This window comes from Notamacropus eugenii, chromosome 1, assembly GCF_028372415.1.
Source record: "Notamacropus eugenii isolate mMacEug1 chromosome 1, mMacEug1.pri_v2, whole genome shotgun sequence".
NCBI lineage: Eukaryota > Metazoa > Chordata > Mammalia > Diprotodontia > Macropodidae > Notamacropus > Notamacropus eugenii.
Window position 1 is genome coordinate 214,822,590 of NC_092872.1, and position 22,591 is coordinate 214,845,180.

The following is a 22,591-nucleotide window of genomic DNA, read 5'->3' on the forward strand; positions in this document are numbered from 1 at the left end:
ACCAGGAAATGATGTGCCTGCTTTTATTTTTAAATTCCAAAGTTTACTCTTGAAACAAATGTTTCTTGGGCCATGGAACTCTTAAGGTATGTAGAGAAATAGACTTTAGGTTTTCGAGGTCTGATAACTTATTTAAGGGCAGGGACTGTCCTTTGCCTCTCTTTGTATCCCAATGCTTAGCACAGTGCCTGGCCCATGGTAAGTTCTTAACAAATACTTATTGACTAACTGACTTAGAGTTGTCTGAAATTCCCTCTGACATCCGTACTGAATGGATTGTCCCACCTTGATTTGAATGTTTTGGGCTACCTCATTACATAAGGCTGAAGGTAGCAATATTTACAGAGAACTTTATTATCATCAGATCCTATGGAAATGAAGTTTCTTTATGAAAAAACAGGCCACGTCAAAAACAAAGTAGGAATCAAACAAAAATCTTTACAATTGGTGGGAGCTAGGTTGCCTGGGCGTGAAGAGAGGACGTTTTAGTCAGCACTGGGTCAGTGGCTATGGTGCTGTCCATTAGTAAAGTGCTGACAGGCCTTAAAAACTTGGCTGAGGGCCTTCTGGGATCACATAGCCTGGCCCTCTAGGAAGGTACTTCAAAAGCTAGGGGCAACCTTGGGATAAGTAGGCAAGAAACCATAGTCAAGAATCTCGGGAAACTAGGGAGCTAAATTTTAACTGTACTGGATAAAAGAGATAAAAATCCAACTCAGTTCAAATATTTGTTAAGATAATTTGACACATTTTAATTCAATGAACATTTATGAAGCACCTTCTATATGCAACACACTATGCTGGGTGATATGGTTGCAAAAATGAAAAGAGAACAGGGCCTACTCTCAAAGATCCTATAATCTAGTGATGGTGAATGTATTGTTCGTGTGTACATATTAAAAAAATGTTAAAATATTATTAAAGGCATAAAAACATCAGAACGGAAAGAACGTTGGGCTCTAAATCAGATAGCCTGTGTTTGAACCCTTGTTCTACCACTTACCATGTTGTGCCCTTGAACAAATCATTTAGTCTCAGTCTCAGTTTCCTCATGTCTAAAATGGGGACACTACAATTTGCCAGCCCTCACCTCATGGGATGTTGAAGAAAGCACTCTATTAACTACAAAGCACAATAGAAATGTGAGAGTTGATGATAACTGTTAATAATAAATTGGGAAAGTTTAGACAGAATAGCATGAGAGATTCAAGTAAGACTACGAAGTGGAGATAGTACCAACTGAAGATATCTGGTCTTTTTCATCCTTTCTCCTTTTTTTCTCCCATAGCCTGATTTTCTAAGGAGAGAGGTTTCTCACCTTTGGGGGAGGGGAGTGTCACAGGAAGTTGATGGTCACATATTCACAAGAAAAATAAAAACACTAGGGGTTGTACAGTTGGCCATTGGTACATTTTAGGGAATTTCACCTTAGATTCTTAGAACATAGATTGTAAGAATTTTGTAAGACCTTGGATATCAGCTTTCTCTACAGACTGTCTCATATCCATCCTCTTCTCACTACTTAAAAATCTATCACCTTAGTTCAGGCTCCCATCATCTTTCACTTAGACTATTAAAATGGCCTCCTAATTGGTCTCTTACCAAAAGTCTTGCCATACTCCAATTCACCCTCTTTACAGCTGGCAAAATGATTTCCCTTGAGCATATTTTCTGACCATGTCACTCCTTACCACATCCTAAATCCAGTGGTCCTCATTACCTCTAGAATCAAATATAATCTCTTATATTTATTTTTCAAACCCCTTCACAACCTGACCCCAGCCTACCTTTCCCAGTTTCATCATATGGTGCTTCCCATTCCTTACCCACAAAACCCTCCATCTTCCATCTCTGTACCTTTTAGTTGTCTTTGTCCCTGGAATATTCTCCCTCCTATCTCCATCTCATGGAGTCCCTCATCTTCTTCAAGATTTAGGTGAAGCTCCACCTTCTACATGAAGCTTTCGCTGATCCCCCCAATGGCAAGTACCCTTCCCATCCCTAAACTACCTTATGTCTATTTTGCATTTATTTGTTGTGTATTTAACATATGTTTATATAATCTTCCCCAACAGGATCTAAATTTCTTGAGAGTAGGGATTAGCTCTTTTTTTGGTCTTTAATCACCAGTGCCTAACACCTAGTGGGTGCTTAAAAAACTCTTCATGATTGATCTAATGATTACCTCATCCACCTCCCTCATTTACAGATAAAGAAACTGAGATTCAGGGAAGTTAAATTATTTGCCAAGGTCAGTCACAGGGCTGGTTAGTCAGGTCTCCTGGTTCCTAGGTTAGAGCTCTTTCCTTCACCTGAATCTGAAGCATCATGCAGGGGCCAGGAGGAGTCCAGAGCAGGCAGAAGGATCAGCCTAGCAATGCTAGCCAGTCAACAAATGATTATTTAAGTCACATACAAAAAGGGGAGTGAGCAGAAGGCTCACACAGTAGACACTCGGTAAATATTTGATTAATTGATGACCTCAACATTCAGGGCATTGTCTAAGTCACATCCCTATTTTAGTAAGAACTTGGCGATATTTTTGTTCTAGACCCCCTCCTCTTTTGATGTCCTGTATTATTTCTTGCCTCCTGTATTATTTCTTGCTCTGGTAGCAGTAATTCTAGCACAAAATGTTTTGTTAGAGCACAAGCTCTTTGTTGGTAGAGTTGCTATTCTATTTCTTTGTCTGAGGCCTTTTTATTTTTCCAAATCTGATCCAGGTTTTGTTCTAGTTTGGTCTTGGTTGGGATAATAGATATTTTTTCCATACTCAGTGGAATAAATCCATCAGTAAAATAATGAGTTAAACACTATTCACAGCCTTTATCAAACCTTCAAAGTCTCCTCTCTGAAAGGGATCGCCTCAGCAGGAGGTGGGGAAGAGGAACTGTGGTCTGGCCTGCAGTACTCTGGCTACAATATGAGTAACTTTCAGTGTAGCAACGGGAAGAAGCTACAAGGGAAGAGATTTGGACTTGATCTAAAGGAAAGTTTCCCCTAAATTAAAATGGTTCAAAAGTGGTGTAGGGTAGTCTCAGGCGATCAGACTCCCCCTTCCCCATAAGAGGTCAGCAAGCAAAGGCTAAAGGACCACTAGGTGTGAATGTTGCAGGAAGGATTCAGGGCCAGGAATGGGTTAGACTAGCTGGTGTCTGAGGTTTCTGCCAACTCAAATTCTGTGATAAGATCGTTTCTCTGACTCAGTAAATGACTATAATTTGAAATTTGCCACCCCTTATAGATAAGGAGTTTTAAAAAATGTTTGATGGTCATAACTGGGGACAAGTAACCCCAATAGGTACCTCCAGTGGCTGGAATAGTCCAGACCAACTCCTGATCCCATCATAAGGATTGCAAGATCTGCCTCATGTGTAAATGAAGGCATGGCATGCTGAATCTTAGAATACCATCACCTCCTCAGCTCCCAAATTTCTTTTCAGGGGACCAAGTCTCAACTTCTTGCTCACATCTGGCACAAGGACAACATCAACACAAAAGGATGACTCTGAGGAATTCTCTGCTTTTGATCGTGATCTCATGAGGTTAGTGCTTCTAAAGCATGTTCCACCCCAATCCAACCTGCCCTCCAAAGAGCTGCCATAGTATCTGACCATGATTCATCTCCCTGGCCCAGTCTAGTCAATAAACTCCAGTGGATCCCTATCAACTCCAGAACTCAATATAAACTTCCCTGTCTAGCATTTAAAGCCCTCCACAACCTGGCCCTAACCTACCTTTCCAGCTTTATTAGCCATTACTCCCCTTCATGCAGTCTATGGTCCAGCCAAACTGACGCTCTTACTTTTCATAATACACAGCCTCCCATGTTCTATCTCTGCTCCTTTGCAATGATTGTCCCCCGTGTCTGTAATATCATTTCACTTTCTTCACCTTTCCTTCTTAAGATTCCAAATTCCCTTCAAAACTCAGGTTTGAGCACCACCTTCTAATTGCTAGCATTTATATAGCTTATATTTATATAAAACTTTCAAAGTGTTTTATAAAAATCCTCTCATTTTAACTTGCAACAACCTTGGGAGATAGGTACCATTATTATCCCCATTTTACAGATGAGGGAACTGAGGCAAACAGAGGTTAAGAGATTTACCCAGGATCACATAGCCAGTGTCTAAGGCCAAATTTGAACCCAGGTTTTCCAGACTCCAGGCCCAGAGCTCTATCCACTGTACTTGTCTTATGGCCTCTGCTCTACTAGTTCCTTTTCTCCCTACCTTGTCATTACCTTGTCTTCATTTTGTATGTACCTGGATTTGCATACATTTCCCTTATCGAATGTAAGCTCTTTGAAAGTAGAGTCTGTTTCATTTTAGGCTTTGTATCCATAGCATGGCACATAGTAGGTGCTTAATAAATGTTTGGAGAATGAATGATGTTCAGAGTTGATGGCTAAGGTTGAATGTTTTTTGAACTGCTCTGTGCCTGTACTTCCTTGGTCAGACACTGCCTAATCCCCACAGCCTCGAATGGGATTGTTCAAAGCTGGGGTCTCAAACCTTCAAGGCTCCTCTTCCAGGAGGCAGCAGCATATGGGTTTGTTCCAAGGCAGGCAGCTTTTGCACATACTTCTCTTTTCCCTTCCTTTTTATCCACGCATGACGGTCTCCACCCTGCTCTTCATGCCTGTGACACGGCGGCATTTTGGCAAGGTAACATTCCGCCATTCCTAAGCAGCTGGGAAGAAGGCGCTTCCTACACATGACATTCTCTGAAATCTGGCATGGCCACTAATACCTCTGTGCATAGCTTTTACCTAGCTGAGAAGAGATTCAGGTGAACTGGGCTAGATTTAGCAAAATCTTAACTAGGGACCAGGGAGAAATTTTAAGGGAGTCCATGAACTTGGATTGGAAAAATATTATATCTTTATTTCCACCAACCTCTAACCGAAATTTAGTATTTCCTTCAATTATGAATTTAAAAAAAACCCCAAAATTCAGAGACATTCTTCTGAGAAGGGGTCCCATCAAAATGCCAAAGGCATCCACAACACAATGAAGGTTAAGAACCCTTGAATCAAGTGATGTTTATTTTTGTCACTTCTACCCTTCCACTCTTATTTCTGTCTCCATCATCCCTCTCTCCCCCTGTTCTGCCCCAGCTCCCTGGCCAAAAGGTGAAATTGATCCAACATATGTCATTATAAAACTGGTAAGTACTAAATTCTTCTGTAACCCAGGAAACTGGTACAAGGTCAGAAGAAAACAATCCTATAGAATAGGGGCTCTCAACCTTATTTTGGGTCATGGATCACCCCCTTTGGTAATTTGATCTATGGACCCCTTCTCAGTAGAATGTTTTAAAATGTTTAAAATAATAAGATTAAAAAGGGAACCAATTGAAATATAGTTATCAAAATTTTTTAAAAATTAAAATTTTAAATTTGAATTTTTTTTAAAAGTTCACAGACTCCAGCATAAGAACCCCTGCTTCAGAGGGATGATGAGGTTGGAGAGTGTATCACCCCAGAGCTGAAGCATCTCTGCTGGTAAAAAGAAGCCTGAGAGAGGAGAAAAGGAAAGCTTTCTCTTTTCTCAGGCTTGTTTTATTCAGAGAATGATCCTCTGATGACTGCAGGCTGTTAAAGATTCCAGTCACAGTCACATACCCCCAAATCACTTTAGTCCCCTTCCTATTGCAAAGCTACCAGATTCAAAGTCTCTGCCCCTGTTCCCCAAAATGGAGTGATTATGCCATCTTCTCCTAGGCTGGCATTTCACAGTCGGTATAGTTTCTATTGACTCCATTTCTACCATAAGTAAGACGTGTGTGTGTGTGTGTGTGTGTGTGTGTGTGTGTGTGTGTAGGGGGGACAGGAAGCAAGGAGCAGGAGGGCATAGGTTATCGACCCTGATCCAATCTTTTAAAAGAAGTTTGACAAATAGTCCCAATAGGGCATGCTCTGACTGCAGCCCTGACTCTCAATATTCAGTACCATAATTAGCCAAAACAAGAAGTGGTTATAACTCCAACATCTAGCAATGACGCCTTTATAACACCAATGATAATGTATTTCAGGGTAGAGAGGATGTAGACAACATTGTGTAAGAGAAAGAACTCTCCCTTAGGCATAAGAAAACCAAACTTCAGGTCTTGGCTTTTGACATACTAGTTGTGCAATGTTGAACAAGTTATCTGATATCTCTGGTTCTCAATTCCTTCTGCTGCAAAATGAGGGGCTTTAATTAACCTGGGGTTCATGGACCACCCTAATGGGTATGTAGATAGATTTCAGGGGACCCATGAATTTGGATGGGAAAAACCTATACCTTTATTTTAATGATCCTTTGGTTTCATTTATAATCCTATTATTATTGAGGAGGGGTCTAAAGACTTCACCAGACTATCAAACGGGTCCATACCACACATTAAGAATAAAACCCATTGGACTAGAGGATCTCTCAAGTCTCTTCTGGCTGCAAAACTCTATAATATATCATTTCTGAAATATATTTTTGCAAATGAGATTTTAAAGAAAGTCACCCTGGTCCAAGTTAACAAGTGTGAAGAGTCAAAGCCAGTTTAATTGTCGTAAGCCAGCTTTTAACATTATTAGCTTCTTCTGCAGAAGCTGAAATAATGTTTTCTTCCTTTAGATTAATTTATTCTAAATAAGAATCATTTGGGCATTGAAAAAGAAAGAAAAAAACCTCACCTTTCTTTTCTAGTTCATGGATAAGTAGAAAAAATTGGTTAAAGATTGAGCTGGTTACACAAACCAATATTTTAAATTTCTTATGTCAATGTGAACGAAATTAACATCTTCTAAAAACACACATTTCTGACAAAGTTAAAAACTACACCTTCTTTTGTTCAAATGATTACATATTTTTATGGTAGAGGGGGAAAATCATGCAGCATACATAAGTGTTGCTTTACTTACACAAGTAAGAATGTAGTGGGTTGGGCCCTGGATTTTGAGCTGAAGGCCTTGAAGTGTATCTTGGAACTGCTATTTACTAGCTGTGTGGCAATGGGCAAGTCTCTTACCCTTCTGTGTCATAGTTTCTTTATCTGGCAACAAGGGGCTTGAACTACATGGGGTGTGTGGGGTCCATTTTCAAACAACTAGTAAATGACTTTAAATTTTCAGTGTGGTCATTTAGACCTTAGAAGCTTCAAATCAGGGCTTGATTTGGCATTTTGTTGATTATCTAGACTTAAGAAAGTGATGAAGGAAATGATAATGATAAAAGTGTATTCATTGCATGTTTTTTTTTCTTTTGGGGAGCCTGTTTTTAAACGTTTACCAGCTCACCCCTGGCCTACATTTCCTTCTTGCTTTTATATTTATGAGAATCTCATGTAAATGTTCTATTTCTGGTGAGAGGGATGTCCTTCCAGGGCAGTCGAGCAAAAGCATTCTCGAAATATTCATAAATAGTCTGTTGACTTGCAGAGGGCTCACCTCACAAGAAACTGAGTGGCTGCTTCAAATCATATTTGACATATAAAACCAGGATCGATTTTCCAATGCGACTGTAAAATTAGACAGGAAGCATATCAAAAGAAGCTATTGTTTTAAAGCATGGCATCGCCCTTTACAGGCAACCACTCCTGACCTATGAAGAAGATGTCATGAAACTTCAGAGCTGAAGACCCCTTATAAAGACTGTCTAGTCCAATTTTTTCATTTTTACAGTTAAGAAAACTGAGGTATGGAAAGATCGAAGTGAGTTGCCCAATAGGTGCTAAAACTTTATCAAGCATGAACTTAGTTTATTTTTTGAGGAGGAGGGGCACAAAATATAGGGAGGGGGAACTAACTCGTGATTTAAATACTGATTTAACCATCCAGCTACTTTCAATTCAATTCAAAGCCTTTATCAACTGCCCAAGCACTAAGCCAGGCACTGGGATATAGTGACAATTGTCATTGTCCTGCCCTCAAGAAACTTCTATATTACATCATTCACTTGATCTGTGTTTCTATTGGTTGGGAGAAGATCATCTCAGACCTTTGGGAATAAAAAGGAAGTAGCGGTTTCTGCAAAGGATAAGAATGACAAAATCAGATTTTTCTAGTCTGCTGATAGGAGCCCCTAGAGTGGGCACTTTTCCTAACAGGAGAAAGGGAAGCACCTGGCTTTCCCATTTAGACATAGGGAGCCAGGGAGCAAAATCTCCAGTGACCAGGAGGCGTGTGTGTCTCTCTCCAAAATATAAGCCCATGCTACCCCATGGAACACATGGAAGAGACAATATGCCAAGAGAAATTTTGCACCTGCAGGTGAACAGATATGCAGTCAGCATGCATAGGCACTCTCCCAGCAGAGGCTCTGAAAGCTGAGCCCAGACCATCCCCCTGGATGATGGTGATGTAGACCCAAAGAGGGAAAAAAACCCAGCACAAAGAAAAGAGTGGTCGGTTTCTGTTCCTCCCTGAGTCAGACACACGCACGCTCCCTCCATCACAATTAACAGGAGAATCTGAAACACAACAAACTCACCGGCAACATGCTCAAAATCAATGGCATCGATACCCAGAACTGAGATACCAAAAAAACCTATTTGAAGAGCAAACACTCAGAGCAGCAGCCCTCTGCATGCTGCAGAGAACAGATCACACAGCCTCCTAACAAAATCCACCACAAGGTCAATGGACCCAAGATGAGTTGAAATGCAGGTGCTTTCAAAAGGCCAACTATCTTGCTTCCATTCTACGAATAAACCCTCTACTTCATCAAATATAGGCTCAGCCATCAAACTGAGGAGCGGAGGATTTAGAGCTAGAAAGGATCTTAGGAGACTGGACCTCGTCCAAATCTCTCATTTTATGGACAAGAAAACTGAGGCCAAAAGAAGTTAAAAGATTTGTCCAATATTACAGTAAAAACCCAAACAGGGACGAGACCCGGGTTCTTTGACTTCAAGCCTTCCTACGCTACCATGTTGCTGAGGAGGAAGAGGGGAAGGAATAGGAGTCTGCCATGGAAGGCAGGTTCAACTAGGAAGGAGGAGAGTTAGGTTCAAGTCCAAATACTTCTGTTAATCAATTATATGACCTTGGACTTAACTCTTCTGAACCTCAGTTGCCTTGCATGAAAGGTGGGGATAACCATCCCTTTAATTTACCTGAGGACAGAGGGTGGAATCAAATCTCTTGAGGACTCTCACCTCTAAGAATATTCATTCTATGAAATAAAAGTAAGGTTATGCTTGGAGTTATCACCAGTGGTCTAGAGTCAATATGAGGGACAAAGTCACTATCAATATACCTTAATTCCAGTCTTCCTGTACTAGTCAATAAGTCAACAAGCATTTATTAGGTACATACTATGTGTCCACAGAAGCAGCTAGATGTCTCAGTGACTAGAGCGCTGGACCTGGAGTCAGGGAGACCTGAGTTCAAATCCAGCCTCAGATACTGTGTGACCCTGGGCAAGTCACTTAACCTCTGTTTACCTTAATCCACTAAAGGAAGAAATAGCAAACCACTCCAGTATCTTTGCCAAGAAAACTCCATGAACAGGATGGTGACGAAGAGTAAGACACAACTGGACCCCTGGTAACAGCAATATACCAGGCACTGTGCTAAGCATTAGGGATACAAATATAAGTTAAAAGAAAGACAGGTCCTGCCCTTAGGAAGCTTATATTCTAATGGGAGGATATAACACATAAAAGGGAGCTGAAAAGGGGAAAAAGAAGGTACCTGGTCTTCCCCCAAATAGAAGTCCTGAGAGGAGCTCACCTATGAAAGAAGGGACTGTAAGGATGAAAGGAGAAGGAGGCAACTGAAATGGTGGAAAAGTCTGGGGATGCAGCATCAGTGATTTAGGTTAGTTTCCCCCACCTCCCTTTAACCTCCAGTTCCTAAAAGCTAGGGCAACTAAACCTTGGAATGATTTACAAGACCTCTAGGATCTTTCCCTCCGCACCTTGAAGACTGGGAAATGGTTTAGATGTGATTTTATTTCAAAGCAGTAGATGGGCTAGACAATCTCATGAGAGTCAGTGGATCTTAAAATTGAAAGAGACCATCTAATTTAACCTTCTACAACAGTTCTGGTAAGTGACTATCTGTCCTCTACTTCATAACTTTGTATTCTAAGCATTTCTAGGTATCCAACTCTTGGTTATCCAGTCTAAAATAAGGGAAACAGTGACAAATCATTCCTAACAGAACATTCAACAGAAAAACATTTTGATAACATAGAAGTTATTTTTACCTTTGGAGTTCATTTTTGTACATAAATGAGCATGAATGTGTCTAATGCTCTAGGAATTTACCACACTTCACCCCAGATAATGAAGCCACAATGAAAGCCTGATTCAGGAACTAGAAAGTTGCCCAGTTTGATCGTCCTGAACTCTGATTAACTTTTTCCCTGCTTCCCATTCCTTGCTGGAGATAGACAGCCTCACCTCTCAGATGGATGCCTGTCAACCTGAACACCTCTAAAATTTATCTGAATGGCTCATATAGTGTTTTCTAGAGAAGAAAGGTGGGATGGGGGTTAAGTATTTTTTGTTGAAAGAATATTTCAAGAAATTGAACCAAGACCAGAAGAGGTGAAATTTTTTTCATGTAGGATAGTCCCAAGATGGCAATCAAAGAAAGGTGAAAAACACACGCAGAATGGACTTCCAACTTTGTTGTAGATAATCCACAAAATAGATCACACATGACAACTTTGCTTCTCTACTGTTTCTTGAGCTCCCGGGGAGAAAAAACTCTATTGAAAAGAGACTTATCATCTTGACATAAGGGAAAATCATTCAGTAAACGGCCAAAGAAGGACAGTGAGCTGGTCATGCAGCCAAAGTGAGGGATCTCCATTGGACAGCACTATACTGGTAACTGACTAGAAAACGTTAAAGACTTAGAAGGTCTCTAGTAAATTGGTCACATCCTCCGCAAAGGATTTTTAGGAAAATGTGGACATGAGCTGGGTGGGGTAAGGTGGTACGGATGGGTTGTACTTTGACGGGAGTGTTTTGATGTATTTTACATTGAGGAAATTACAGAGCAAGTGAAATATAAGAAGGGCAAAGGACAAAAATAAGTCATTAGCATTTGGAAAAGAAAAAGAGGCAGTTTCTAGATACATGATAAAGAAGAGCCTTCAAATCCAATGAATAAGAACCTGGGGGTAATGGACAAGAGATGAAATGGATGGATACAAGTATCCATGTGGAAAGCCCACACAAGCTCAGTCCTGGCTGTACAGACCTCAGTAAACTTGTGTGCCTTGCTACAGTGGTCCATCGACCATCTTTGAAACCTTAGGCACAGAAAGGCTAAGGTACTCTCAGCGAAATCCCTTCCGAGAGAAAGGGAGGACAGGAGAAGGTCTTTGAAAGAGGACCTCCGAGTTGTTGGGGTTTTTTTTATTCTTGTTCTTTGCACCTGAAAGACGAGTTGGGAGAGGTATAATATGGCCCGTGACTTTGCTATTTCAGTTTGCCTTTGAGGTAGCTGCCAAGGGGCTATAAATCAAAAGAGAAAAAAAAGCAAGCAAGCAGCACCAGGCTGTCTTTGCTTCTTCCCTTGAAGCTTAGATAAAGTCTACTCAACTGTGCAAACCCCAGTCTCTCTCTATGGAATGCTGGCACAGGGACTTTACTGGTTCCTGAAAAGTGAATGGGGAAAAACTGAGATCAGCTTAGTGGCCAGGACGGAGGGTCTATAAGGAGCATTCCCCATGGAGCATGAGAGCCGGCTGCACAGATAGGAGAAAAGCACAACCATAGTCTGCTGATAGAGAAACTTTTTGGGTAGAGGGAGGTCCTAAGAGCATGGCATGGTAGAACCATTTATTTATTGTTTGAATAATATTTTTTTTCCTGAGCTTAGCACTCATTAAATAAATCTAGCATTTCCATGTACATAGTAGATGAGAGAAAGAGAAAGAGAGACACAGAGAGAGAGAAAGAAAGAGAGCAAGGGAAGTCATATACAAAACAGCAAGCCTCTATTATGTATAGCTTGCTTTCCTTTTAAGATAATAATAGTACTTAGAGTTTTAAGGTTTGTATAATATAATATATAATCATATGTTTATAGTTATGTATCATATAATATCTCATTTGATCCTCACAACAAGACAGTACTAGTAAGGTGCTATTATTATTCCCATTTTACAAATGAGGAAATTGAGGCTGAGAGAAGTCACATGACTTGTTGTTGAGAGCCACGTGGCCAGTAATTATCTGAAGCAGACTTTGAACTGAGGTCTTCTTGACTACAAGCCCAAGGCTCCATCTACTGCATCACTTAGTTGCCTACATAAAATATTCAACATGTAACTTTCAAAGCTATCCTCTTTATCTGTGATTCTTTTTCTCCTTTCTGTTCTCTTCTATGCACTGAAATTTTTTTAAATAACCTAATTTTCTTTTCTTTCTTTTTCCCTTGTTGCTACAACTACTGCCATTCACTCACTCTTCCTCCCCATCCCCAGCCATTTAAGGACCAGAAAGGATAGAGCTCCAGAGGCAGCCTTGAAAACACAGCTCCACTCTCTGGAACTATTGCTCCATCTTGTTCGTTGACTCAGAACCTTTCTTCCTTAGTCTTCTGTCTCAGCCTTGGTGGCTCAAACCCTTTCTCACAAGAGTCAATTCCATTCCATAAACATTTATTAAATGACTATTATGAGCAAAGCACTGTGTGAGCTGCTGAGCCACGCAGGCAAAAATAAAATCGACAAGTAAAAAATCCCTCTTATTGAGAGGCCAATGCACGATTGGGAGATACAACACGGATACAGATAAATAGATCCAACCTCATTGGAGAAGAGAGAGGGTATCAGTGATTGGGGAGATCACAAAAGGCTTCCTGGAGGAGGTGATGCCTGAGCTGAAACTAAGGATTTTAAGAGTAAGGAAGGAGTGCTTTCTGGGTCTGAGGAACAGTCTGTGCAAAGGCAAATAGAGGTTAAGTGACTTGCCCAGAGTCACACAGCTAGCAAGTGTCTGAGACTGGATGATCCTAGGCAAAGTCACTTTGCCTCTGTCTGCCTCAGTTTCCTTGACCATAAAATGGGGGGAAATTACACCACCACCCTCCCAGGATTTTTGTGAGGATCAAATGAGATAATATTTACAAAGTGCTTAGCATATAGTAAGCACTTAATAAATGCTTATTTCCTTCCTCTTCGCTCCTCTGCAACTTTAAGCCTTAGAGAGTTGTCTGAGAGGACCAAAAAGTTAAGTAGCTTGCCCAGGGCCTGCAGCTAGGGTGCCAGTGAGGCAGGACCTAAGCCCAGGTCTTCCTAACTCAGAGGCTGGGTCTCTAACTACTGTACCACCTGTCTCTCTTGTGTGTGTACATATATTTTCTCTCTTTCTCCTTTTCTCTCTCCCCCACTTCTTCTTCTCTCTTCCTCTCACTCTCCCTTCTCCCCAACCCGCCCCTTCCCAACCTCTAGATCTTCGATCTCACCTATTTGAATACTCCTTACAAAAATGTAAATGATAACTTGCCCATGCCTTCCCATTCTGGGCAGCTCTTATCTATGTCCAACCAACTTGGAGTAAGGCTCATGCACAGTCCCCAAGACTAGCATTCTTAGTGCCCTCTGCCTTCTTTTCTGTTACCCTGCCACCATTATTGCAGAAGTAGAAGGCCACACAAGTATATTTGTATATATATGTATATATATGTACATGTAAAAACATGTATGCTCAAGACTACATCCAAATACATGCACAAACAAAGGCAGCATGTATGGGTAGAGGAAGACTTGACTTACCCTTCTCACCCATCCAGAATAAACACAATGGTATCTTTCTGATGGTAATGGGCCTAAAGTCAGGAAGACTCATCTTCCTGAGTCCAAATCTGGCTTCATGTACTTACTAGCTGTGTGACCCTGGGCAAGTCACTTCACTCTGTTTGCCTCGGTTTCCTCATCTGTAAAACGAGCTGGAGAAGGAAGTGGCAAACCACTCCAGTATCTTTGCCAATAAGTAAAACTAATTTCAATGCTATGTCACTTGATTATTAATTTGTAATAGTCCCTTCTCTGTTTAAAATCCCTACTTCTTTGTTTTAGCTCACATCAAAAAACCATTTCCAGAAGCTGAGAAATCCTGTCATGTACCAACTCCTTCTAAGACCTGGTCTGGGGCTCTCTAGCCCATAAACAAAAGCTAAACTGAGTTGATTCTTGCTACCAAGAGCCATTTGTGTGATCTTGGTCCCTTCATTAGAGTTCGGCTCTTGAAGAAGAAATAAAGCCCGAGAAAGATCCTGATCCAGAACGGTTGTCCTCACTCAGACTGCTGGAGGCTGTTAAAATTCCTGACCAAGCCTCATTCCTCAGCTGACCTCCTCCCCTTGAGGATGAAGTAAATAAGGAGGGACTGAGGACTCAGCTCACATCCTCATAAAGTGTCTGCCAATTAAGGTTGCCTTTTTCTTGTCAGGGGAGGGTCCAATAATGTGCTGTCAGGAAGACAGGTGGACATTTAAGATGACCAAAGACCCTGCCTCTTTTTCTTTGTTTACTGAGAGAACCACTAACCATTAATTTATTTATTGACTAGTCTAATTAATAAAATTATCTTTAATATCCAGACACTGTCTCTCAGAATTTTGTTTGAGACACCAAGAGCATTCTAAATGGGGTCCCGAAGAGTTGGACATGATTGAAAAGACTGAACAACAATCTTCCTTGTGCCCAGTACAATTCCAGAAACCCCAGGAGGCTGGGGAGCCGGTATTAAGAAGGATAAAGTCACCTCAGCTGACCAGACAAAAACGGAAATACCAACCACTTCCACACCCAGGGAGTCAGAGTGGAAAGAGAAGAAGGTTTCCTGAGCCAGGGCAGCTAAGTTTGCAGTGGGGTAATTCAGCTATGGATTGGCTGTTTTTACAGAGTAATCCCTGTGACAGGCAAATGGAGGACTCTTGGTAGGATGCGCAGAGAAAACGGTACCTACCCTGCCACCACGATCTCAAAGTCCCCATCATGGTCTACATCGGTGACGGCCACACCGTAGTTGAGCTGGGTAGGGTTGCTGTCATAGTCAGGTGGTAGGACAGAGTTGGTGACTGCAGTAAACATGGGCTCGGCTCTCTGGGACCCCTCACTGAGAGGCAGGAACCACCCCAGCAGCATCAGCAGCAGCATCCTCAGCAGCATCTGAAACCAAGGCCAACAAGCTTAAAAAGCAGGCCATTGATCTTGGAAAGGATGGGGGCCCAGGCAGATTTTCCCACATAAATAGAATGTGATTCAAACATGTCTGGCCACTACATGAGAAGCTTAATCAACAACCTGGACATTCGAATCCAAGCAATGAAAGGAGACAAAGGAAAATAGAAGGACAAGGACAGAAATTAGAAGCTAGAAAGGACCAAAAAGCCAGGTCCCCTGACTCCAAATCCAGGACTCTTCCCACAGCATAATGCTTTCTCAATATCCTAGTAGTTCAGGTCAAGGCAGTCAAAATCACTGGGGATCCACAGCTGTGGAGACTTTCTTAGATGGTATTTTTTCCAATAAGGAGCAGTTTGGTGGCACAGTGGATACAGTGACAGACCAGGAGTCAGGAAGACCTGAGTTCAAATCTGTCCTCAGACACTAGCAATGTAACACTGGGTAAGTCGCTTCACCCTGTTTGCCTCAGGTTCCACATCTATAAAATGAACTGAAGAAGGAAATGGCAAACCACTCCAGTATCTTTGCCAATGAAAACCCAAATGGGATCACAAAGAGTCGGACACAACTCTTTCAAGATTGAACAACAACATTCCTACAAGCAGCCAAGAAGGAAATTACTTTTTAATACCTCTCTGAGCCTGCTTCCACCCCCTGCCCAGGTCTCTGCCTTTAAAACCAGGAAACAAAGTTATTACAGCCAGGGCAGACATTCCAGCAGAATCTAGCTGGCACTGCATCAGTCACTTGGAGAAATTAAACCATCTTATGCGTGGTTTATTATAAATTAATTATGTATAATACATTGTATAATTCATTATTATATCTCTAACATAACTCACAGTGTTGCCAAGCTGCCTGGGGCCATGGGAAGGGATGGCACAGACCCAAGAGACAGATGCAGAGGGCCAAAGTAGGAACTCCCCCCTTCTCTACACTAGAACAAGGGAGACACTTAAGTTCCTATAGATAGCATCAACCTGACTATTCTTGTCGGCACAAAAAACCACACTGAGGGGCCTAAAGGCCCAGCTGGAACCCATCCCACACCTGCTGCCTGGACCAAATCCCTCAAAGAGGATGCCGTGGCTGTTGGCTTCCAGAAGGCACCTCACCTCTTTTTGATGGAACAAATCCTGCTGGCGTGTCAGAGCATTTGGGAGAAATCAGCCAGCAAGATCTGGGTCTGAGTGAGGCTGATGTCTTAATGAAGGGGAATACAAATGAAGATGGTCCTCACGTGGGAAAGCAGACACACATGCCTCTGAGTAGGCAGGAGTCTTTAATAACCCAAGGAACAACTAGGAGCTCACCAGAGCCAGAGGACTATACTGCTTCATTGAAGTAAGGAGAACGAGATCCGGATCCTGGCTCAAGCACTTACTAGCTGTGTGACCACAGGCAAACCATGGCAATGCAGATTGTACAGCAAAATGGGCCACATAATACAACCCCCTCATTTTTTGAGATAAGGATTCAGAGACCCCTGGGAGATTACTAATGTACCTAAAGCCATACAGAAAGCTAAGTGTCAGAGATGGAATTTGACCCAGGTCCTCTGACTCCAGAACCTTCCTTTTCACTGTGGTTCATCCTTCATTTTTGAAGAAGACCAGTGGCATCACAGGGTGCTGTCTTGGCTCAGGCATAAATTGGATTTAAGTGAGGCAGAGCTGCACAAAGTCATCAGCCTCACTTGCTCTCCCTGAGACATCTAAGTCTGGTAGCAGGACAAAAGTCAGGGTGTACATCATTTAACTTCTTGGAGAACCAGGTTCCCTATCCGTAAAATGAGGCAGCTTGGAATAGATAATAATAATAGCTGACATCAGTAGAATATTGTAAATGTTTGTAAAGTCCTTTATATTCATTTTCATTTGATCCTCACAACAACCTTGAGCATTAATTATGACAGATATCACTCCTATTTTATAGATGAGAAAACTGTGAGAGGCTGAGTGACCTGTTCATAATCACATTCATCCCTAAGGTTCTTCCTGGATCTAAATTCCGTGATCGTAAAAAAAGCCATCTCTCAAAAGCAGTTTTATTTCTTGGGCCTCAGTTTCCTCACCTATAAAACAGAGTCAAAGCAGATGACCTCTATGGTCCCTTAAAGCTGTAAATCCTTCAAACTTCAATTACTGGTCAGAGAATTACTTCTAAGATGACTCTTAGGAAAGAAAATTCTAATCTCGTCTTCAAAAGGAAAGTAATGGATGTTCCCTAAATCACTAGGAAATCTATAGGGAATAAGAGCTTTCACTTTGTTGCTTCAGGGACTCATAGAGTTGGTGACAGAGAACTCTTGGGGGTCATCTAATCCAACTCTTTACAAAGGAGGAAACTGAGGTTCCGAGAGGTTAAGTTCAGCATGGAATAATGGCTGATATTGTACTTGAGTTCAGTTAGATCAGGGCTTGAATCCTCTGACACATATTGCCTGTATAACTATGGGAACATCACATAACTTCTCTCAGACTCGGTTTCCTCATCTGTGAAATGGGCCTAACTCACAGGGCTGTTGTGAGGCTCATAAGAGACAATGCATATAAAATGCCTTGCGAATCTTAAAGTGCTATATTAATCAATAACAATAATTTCCAAAGTCACCCAGAGCCAGAATTTGAACCCAGAGCCTTATCATTCCAAATCCAGTATCTTTTACAATCCATCACAAAATGATGTGAAATCAATCTGTTCAAGAACTTCACAACTCGGTGATATTGTTTTCATTTTCTGACATCTGTATCTTAAAGTCTGTTCATTCATTAAATGAATTTAGACCACTGTTAAGACAGTTATATTGTCATAGGATTCATAGCTGAGAGCTGGAAGAGACCCTGGGGGTCTTCTGGTCCAACCTCCAGCCCCCATTTTCCAGATGAGGAATCTAAGGCTTCCCTTCACTGCAATATAAAATGGCTGGATAGATCCTTACCATGATATCTAGCTTTTAAAGTCTACGATTCAAGTCTAGAGACAGAGCGCCTCCCCTCATCCCTTGTCATTTTCAGACTCAGACCCAACGTTTTCCCTACTCTGTTATTAACTTTTCTCAAAACTCTTCTCTTTGAGGTTTTTTTTAAAGTATTACCTCATTCCATCTTCAAAACAAGCCTGTGAGATAGATGGTATTATTACCCTCATTTTACAGATGATAAAATTGAGGTTAAGTGAGCTGCTCAGAAGCTTGTACTACTTAGCTAGTATAAGCTTCTAAGGTCAAATTTGAACTCAAGTCTTCATGATTCCAAGTCAGGTATTCTAGGCGCCTGGCATATTTATTTACTTCTAAAGATGTTTAAACCCAGTTACACAGTTTTTTCCTCACAGGTAACAAGGAAGTCATTGATTATATCCTAGGAGTGGCTACCAATTTTCTGCAGTTGTTGATTAGCTTGCAGTTGCTAGGTGGTGTAGTAGAGTACTAGACTTGAAAGGGAAGAAGACCCAAGCTCAAATTTTGCTTTAGACACATGCTACCTATGTGACCTTGGGGAAGTCATGTAGCTTCTCCTCGGCCTCAGTTCCCTCATCTCAACTCAAAGTTGAAGTTGTTGCCTCCTAATTGAACACTATTGTAAGGATCAAATGATACAACATATGTAAAACACTTTGTAAATCTGAAAGAACTATACAAGTGCTAGCTATTATGATCAGCTATTAGGGAACGGATTATGTATTATCAGAACAAGTTATTCTCAGCAGTCCCCTATTTTGCTGTGAATAGCCATTTTTCTCTTTCTGTTTATGTGCTGGCCCTGCTCCATAGGAGGAGAGATGAGAGGGAAAGGAAACTTCTGTATGGTAGGGAAAATGGCGTGCCACATGGTCTAGAGATGGAAGACTGTGCTGATAGCACCTTACAGTGTGCATAATATCTAGCACAGGATACAGGAAGTGAAGGATGGCTTATTTGAAAAGAAACAGATAAGGGGGCTGGTGTCTCTTGGCTCTAAGCAGCCTAAACATGGCGGTAAGAAAGAGTGTTTGATGAGACTTCTCATTGATATTATCCCCATTTTACAGATGAGAAAACCAAGAGAGGGTGAGTTGGGAGCAGGAAGGAAAGGGGATCAGTTGAGGCTGGAAGCAATGGGGCAAGTATAGAGGCCAGTGTTTGACCTTGGGATTTTTCCCTTTTTAATCATCACTGTGGTGCATAAAATCATGAGCGTCCATGGCAGTGTATGGTAACAATCAGCTCTCCAAAAACGTGGCACACAACTTTTAAGTTTAATCTTTATTGTCATAAAGATTATTTATGTAATACTCATTTACACAATAATAAACATTTTCCCCATCTCTTTTTTTATCTTAACCATCGACAAAACAATAAATCAAGCTCTGATTTGCAGCATTTGCCAATTTCCAAAGCGTAAATGATCACAGTGAAAAGTGAACTATTACAAGGTGGTATGAGTTGGTTTTAGCATTTCCCCTGCTTGCATTGAGAATTGTGCTCCATTTCCAGCCGAGGGCTGCCTGTCTGAATTGTACCAGCTGAGCTTGCTCCTTAATGCTCATTCCCTAGAAAGGGTGCCCAGCAGCGGGCACTCCCTAACTCTCAGGATTCCTTGCATTCTGGCCAAATGAGTCAGGTGGAACGGAATAAACAAGGAAACAGGGGCAGAAGAGAAAAACAAAGTAACGAGGCAAGAAAGAAAAGAAAAGGATTGTCTTTACCAACCATTTTACTTGTAATTTCATTGGAAACCACTTCTTTAATCCAAAACAAAGTAGTATTTACTGTGTTTCCAGACTTGCCCCTAAAGGGAGGGTGGGGTCCTTGGTAACGAACCAGGGAAGGAAGGATTGGGAGTGATAGGTCCTATTCATTGAGGAGGGTGAGGTAGTCAATACAGCTCACTTCATCCTGAGGATTAATGTGTGAAGAGGGCTTCCTGTATGTGTTAGATTCTAGAAGTGAAGAGCTCTAATTGGCTATGTGAAGTGGAGAAAGACCCTAGATGTCTCAACAGTTGGGAAGTGGAAGGTGAGAGTGGAGAAGAGTAAGTAGAAAAACGCTTTCTGGAGTAGACAAAAGGTAGAGAACTTCAGGGACAGCATAGGACAGGACAGGAAAACACTGTTAATAAATGTCATCCTTCTTTCCCTAGCACTGGTGTTGCCACGGATACAGTGAAGGAAGGTGAAATCCCCCTATCTACCTGTGTCCTCATACTGTGTATGTGTACATTTACATTAATTCTATATTAAATAGAATAGTAGTAATAGTAGGGTTTGAATAACACTATTCACTCCTAAAAAAGAATTAGAGTATAGGACCATACTAAGTCACTTAAATTACTTAGGTAATAACTTTTTAAAATGGTTCATACTTACAGAACTTTACAGCTTATAGAAGTACCAGATAACCAAGAACAAATCATTTTAGATTAACTTCATTTCCTTTTTTGGGGGCAAACTAGACTCATAGATCAGGGGAATGTTATAAATATAGTTTAACTAGATTGAGCAAAGCAGTTAAAGTCTCTCCCGCTATTCTTGTGGACAAACTGGAGACATGAGGTAGATGACAGCATAATTAAATGAATTCAGAACTGGTTGAACGGCTAGCTTGTTGACTTGGCTTGGACTTGGCGCCATTCTGGAAAAAAGTCTCCACTGGAGTGCTCCAGAGATATGAATCCATTCATCCTGTGCTATTTAATATTTTGATTACTAACTTAGGTAAAGTCATGGGGAATATGCTTAGCAAATTTGCAGATGATACAGTGTTGGGAAAGGGAGTCAACATACTGGAAGATGAGTCAGGATTCACAAAGATCTTGACAAGTTAGATAAAATGTGCTTAATTAATTCAATGAGGATTTATTAAGGGCCTACTATGTGCAAATCACTGGAGATACAAATATAAAAATGATGCATTTCCTGCCCTCAAGGAACTTCTATTTTCCTAGTTAGGATATATTATAATCTCAGAACTAATCCTTTTATTAAGGGGATTTGTTCTATGAAGTTTGGATTCAGTCAAAGGGCTGCACTTGAGGACCTAGAGGGCCACATGTAGCCTTGAGATGGCAGGTTCCCCACCCCTGGGCTATATAACATATACACAAATAAATTTTTAAAACATAATTGGGACCTTGGAGGGGGCAATGTTAGTGGAGTTTATGGATGGGAAACCATACCATAGAGGAAGTAGAAGTCATGATAGATGGTTTTTCTAGGAGGTTAGTATCAAAAGGGAGGAGAGATATAGGGTGATTATCTGAGGGCATGGCAAGATTAGACAAAGATTTAAGAATAAGGGAAATCTGAGCATGTTTGGAGACATTAGGGAAGGAGCCAGTGGACAGAGAGAACGATCAAAGTAGTCAGGAGGGGATGTGATCGATGGCACAAATAGTTCGGAAGCCTTGGTAACCTCTTCCTCTAAGACTGGAACCGAGTAGAAGAGAAAGGTGAAGATGTTGGGGGGTTTGAGATACAGAATTGAGTAGGAGAAGAAGCTTCCAAGGAATGATGTATATTTTCTCAGTATAGTATTAGGTGGAGATCCTCTGCTGAAAGAAAAAGGGAGGAGAAAGTGTAGGTGGCTCAATGGGAAAGAACATTTCGAATAGCCACTTCAGGGAAAGCAAGAGCTGAATAGGAACAGTGAAAGGATTGCCTCATTACAACAAAGGCCCAGTTGAGATTAGGCAACACAAATTAGTAGTGGCTCCACTCAGCCCTGCAGAATGGTTTCCTCCAACAGGGTTAGCAAACAGGGAGCAGGAACAGAAGAGATCAATGGTGGGGATAACCTAGGGTTGGAGTTTGGAAAGACATTAGCAATGCTAGGACAAAGGAACAAGGAATTCAAAGATAGGGCAATGTTAAGTGGCTAATTCTAAGGGAAGTAATTGAGTCCAGAGCAGGGTACAAGGAGTAACTGAAGGTGTTGGTTTGGATGAAAGTAGGGTTAGAAGAAGCGAGGTGCAAGGATAGGTGGTTAGAGTCAGAAGCATCTCAGAATTCTAGATTGCCAAAGAGAGTATGTATGGATAACAAGGAGCTCAAGAGGATGACTGACCTTGTATGTGGCTGAAACAGAATGACAACGCAGATCGTGGGAGTTGAGGAAACTGATAAATTATGAATCTGGGGTATTTGAAGGGACTCTAATACATAGGCAGGGATTGGAGTAGAGAGGAAGCCTGAGCTGAGTACTGTCTTCTATGGAGCCAGATTTCCATGAATACAAGAAGGTGAAAGGAGTGAGAGAGGGAGAGGTCTACCAAGAAGGGCAGCTTGTTAACAATTAAACAAGAGTCCCAGAGAGAACAGTGGGAGGAAGGCAGAGAAACACAAAATCTCGGGAAAGGTTAGGCTGAAGTGGGTAGGAATGAATAGGGAGTAGTAGAAAGAGAGTTACCTAGATAGTCTTCAACTCTGAACCACTGAGATTCTAAGAGGAGGAAGAGAAAAATCTGCTAACCAGC

General features: G+C 41.3%; 1 protein-coding gene across 5 annotated transcripts in view; it reads right to left on the bottom strand.

The window, feature by feature from the left end:
* CRTAC1 (cartilage acidic protein 1) overlaps nucleotides 1–22,591 on the bottom strand; it is a 206,258-nt gene that overhangs the window by 157,020 nt on the left and 26,647 nt on the right. For all 5 annotated transcript variants that reach the window (XM_072626815.1, XM_072626784.1, XM_072626813.1 and 2 more), the window contains exon 2: nucleotides 14,917–15,119. In XM_072626815.1, the coding sequence (XP_072482916.1) occupies nucleotides 14,917–15,119 (203 nt within the window). The remainder of the gene's footprint in view (nucleotides 1–14,916; nucleotides 15,120–22,591) is intronic.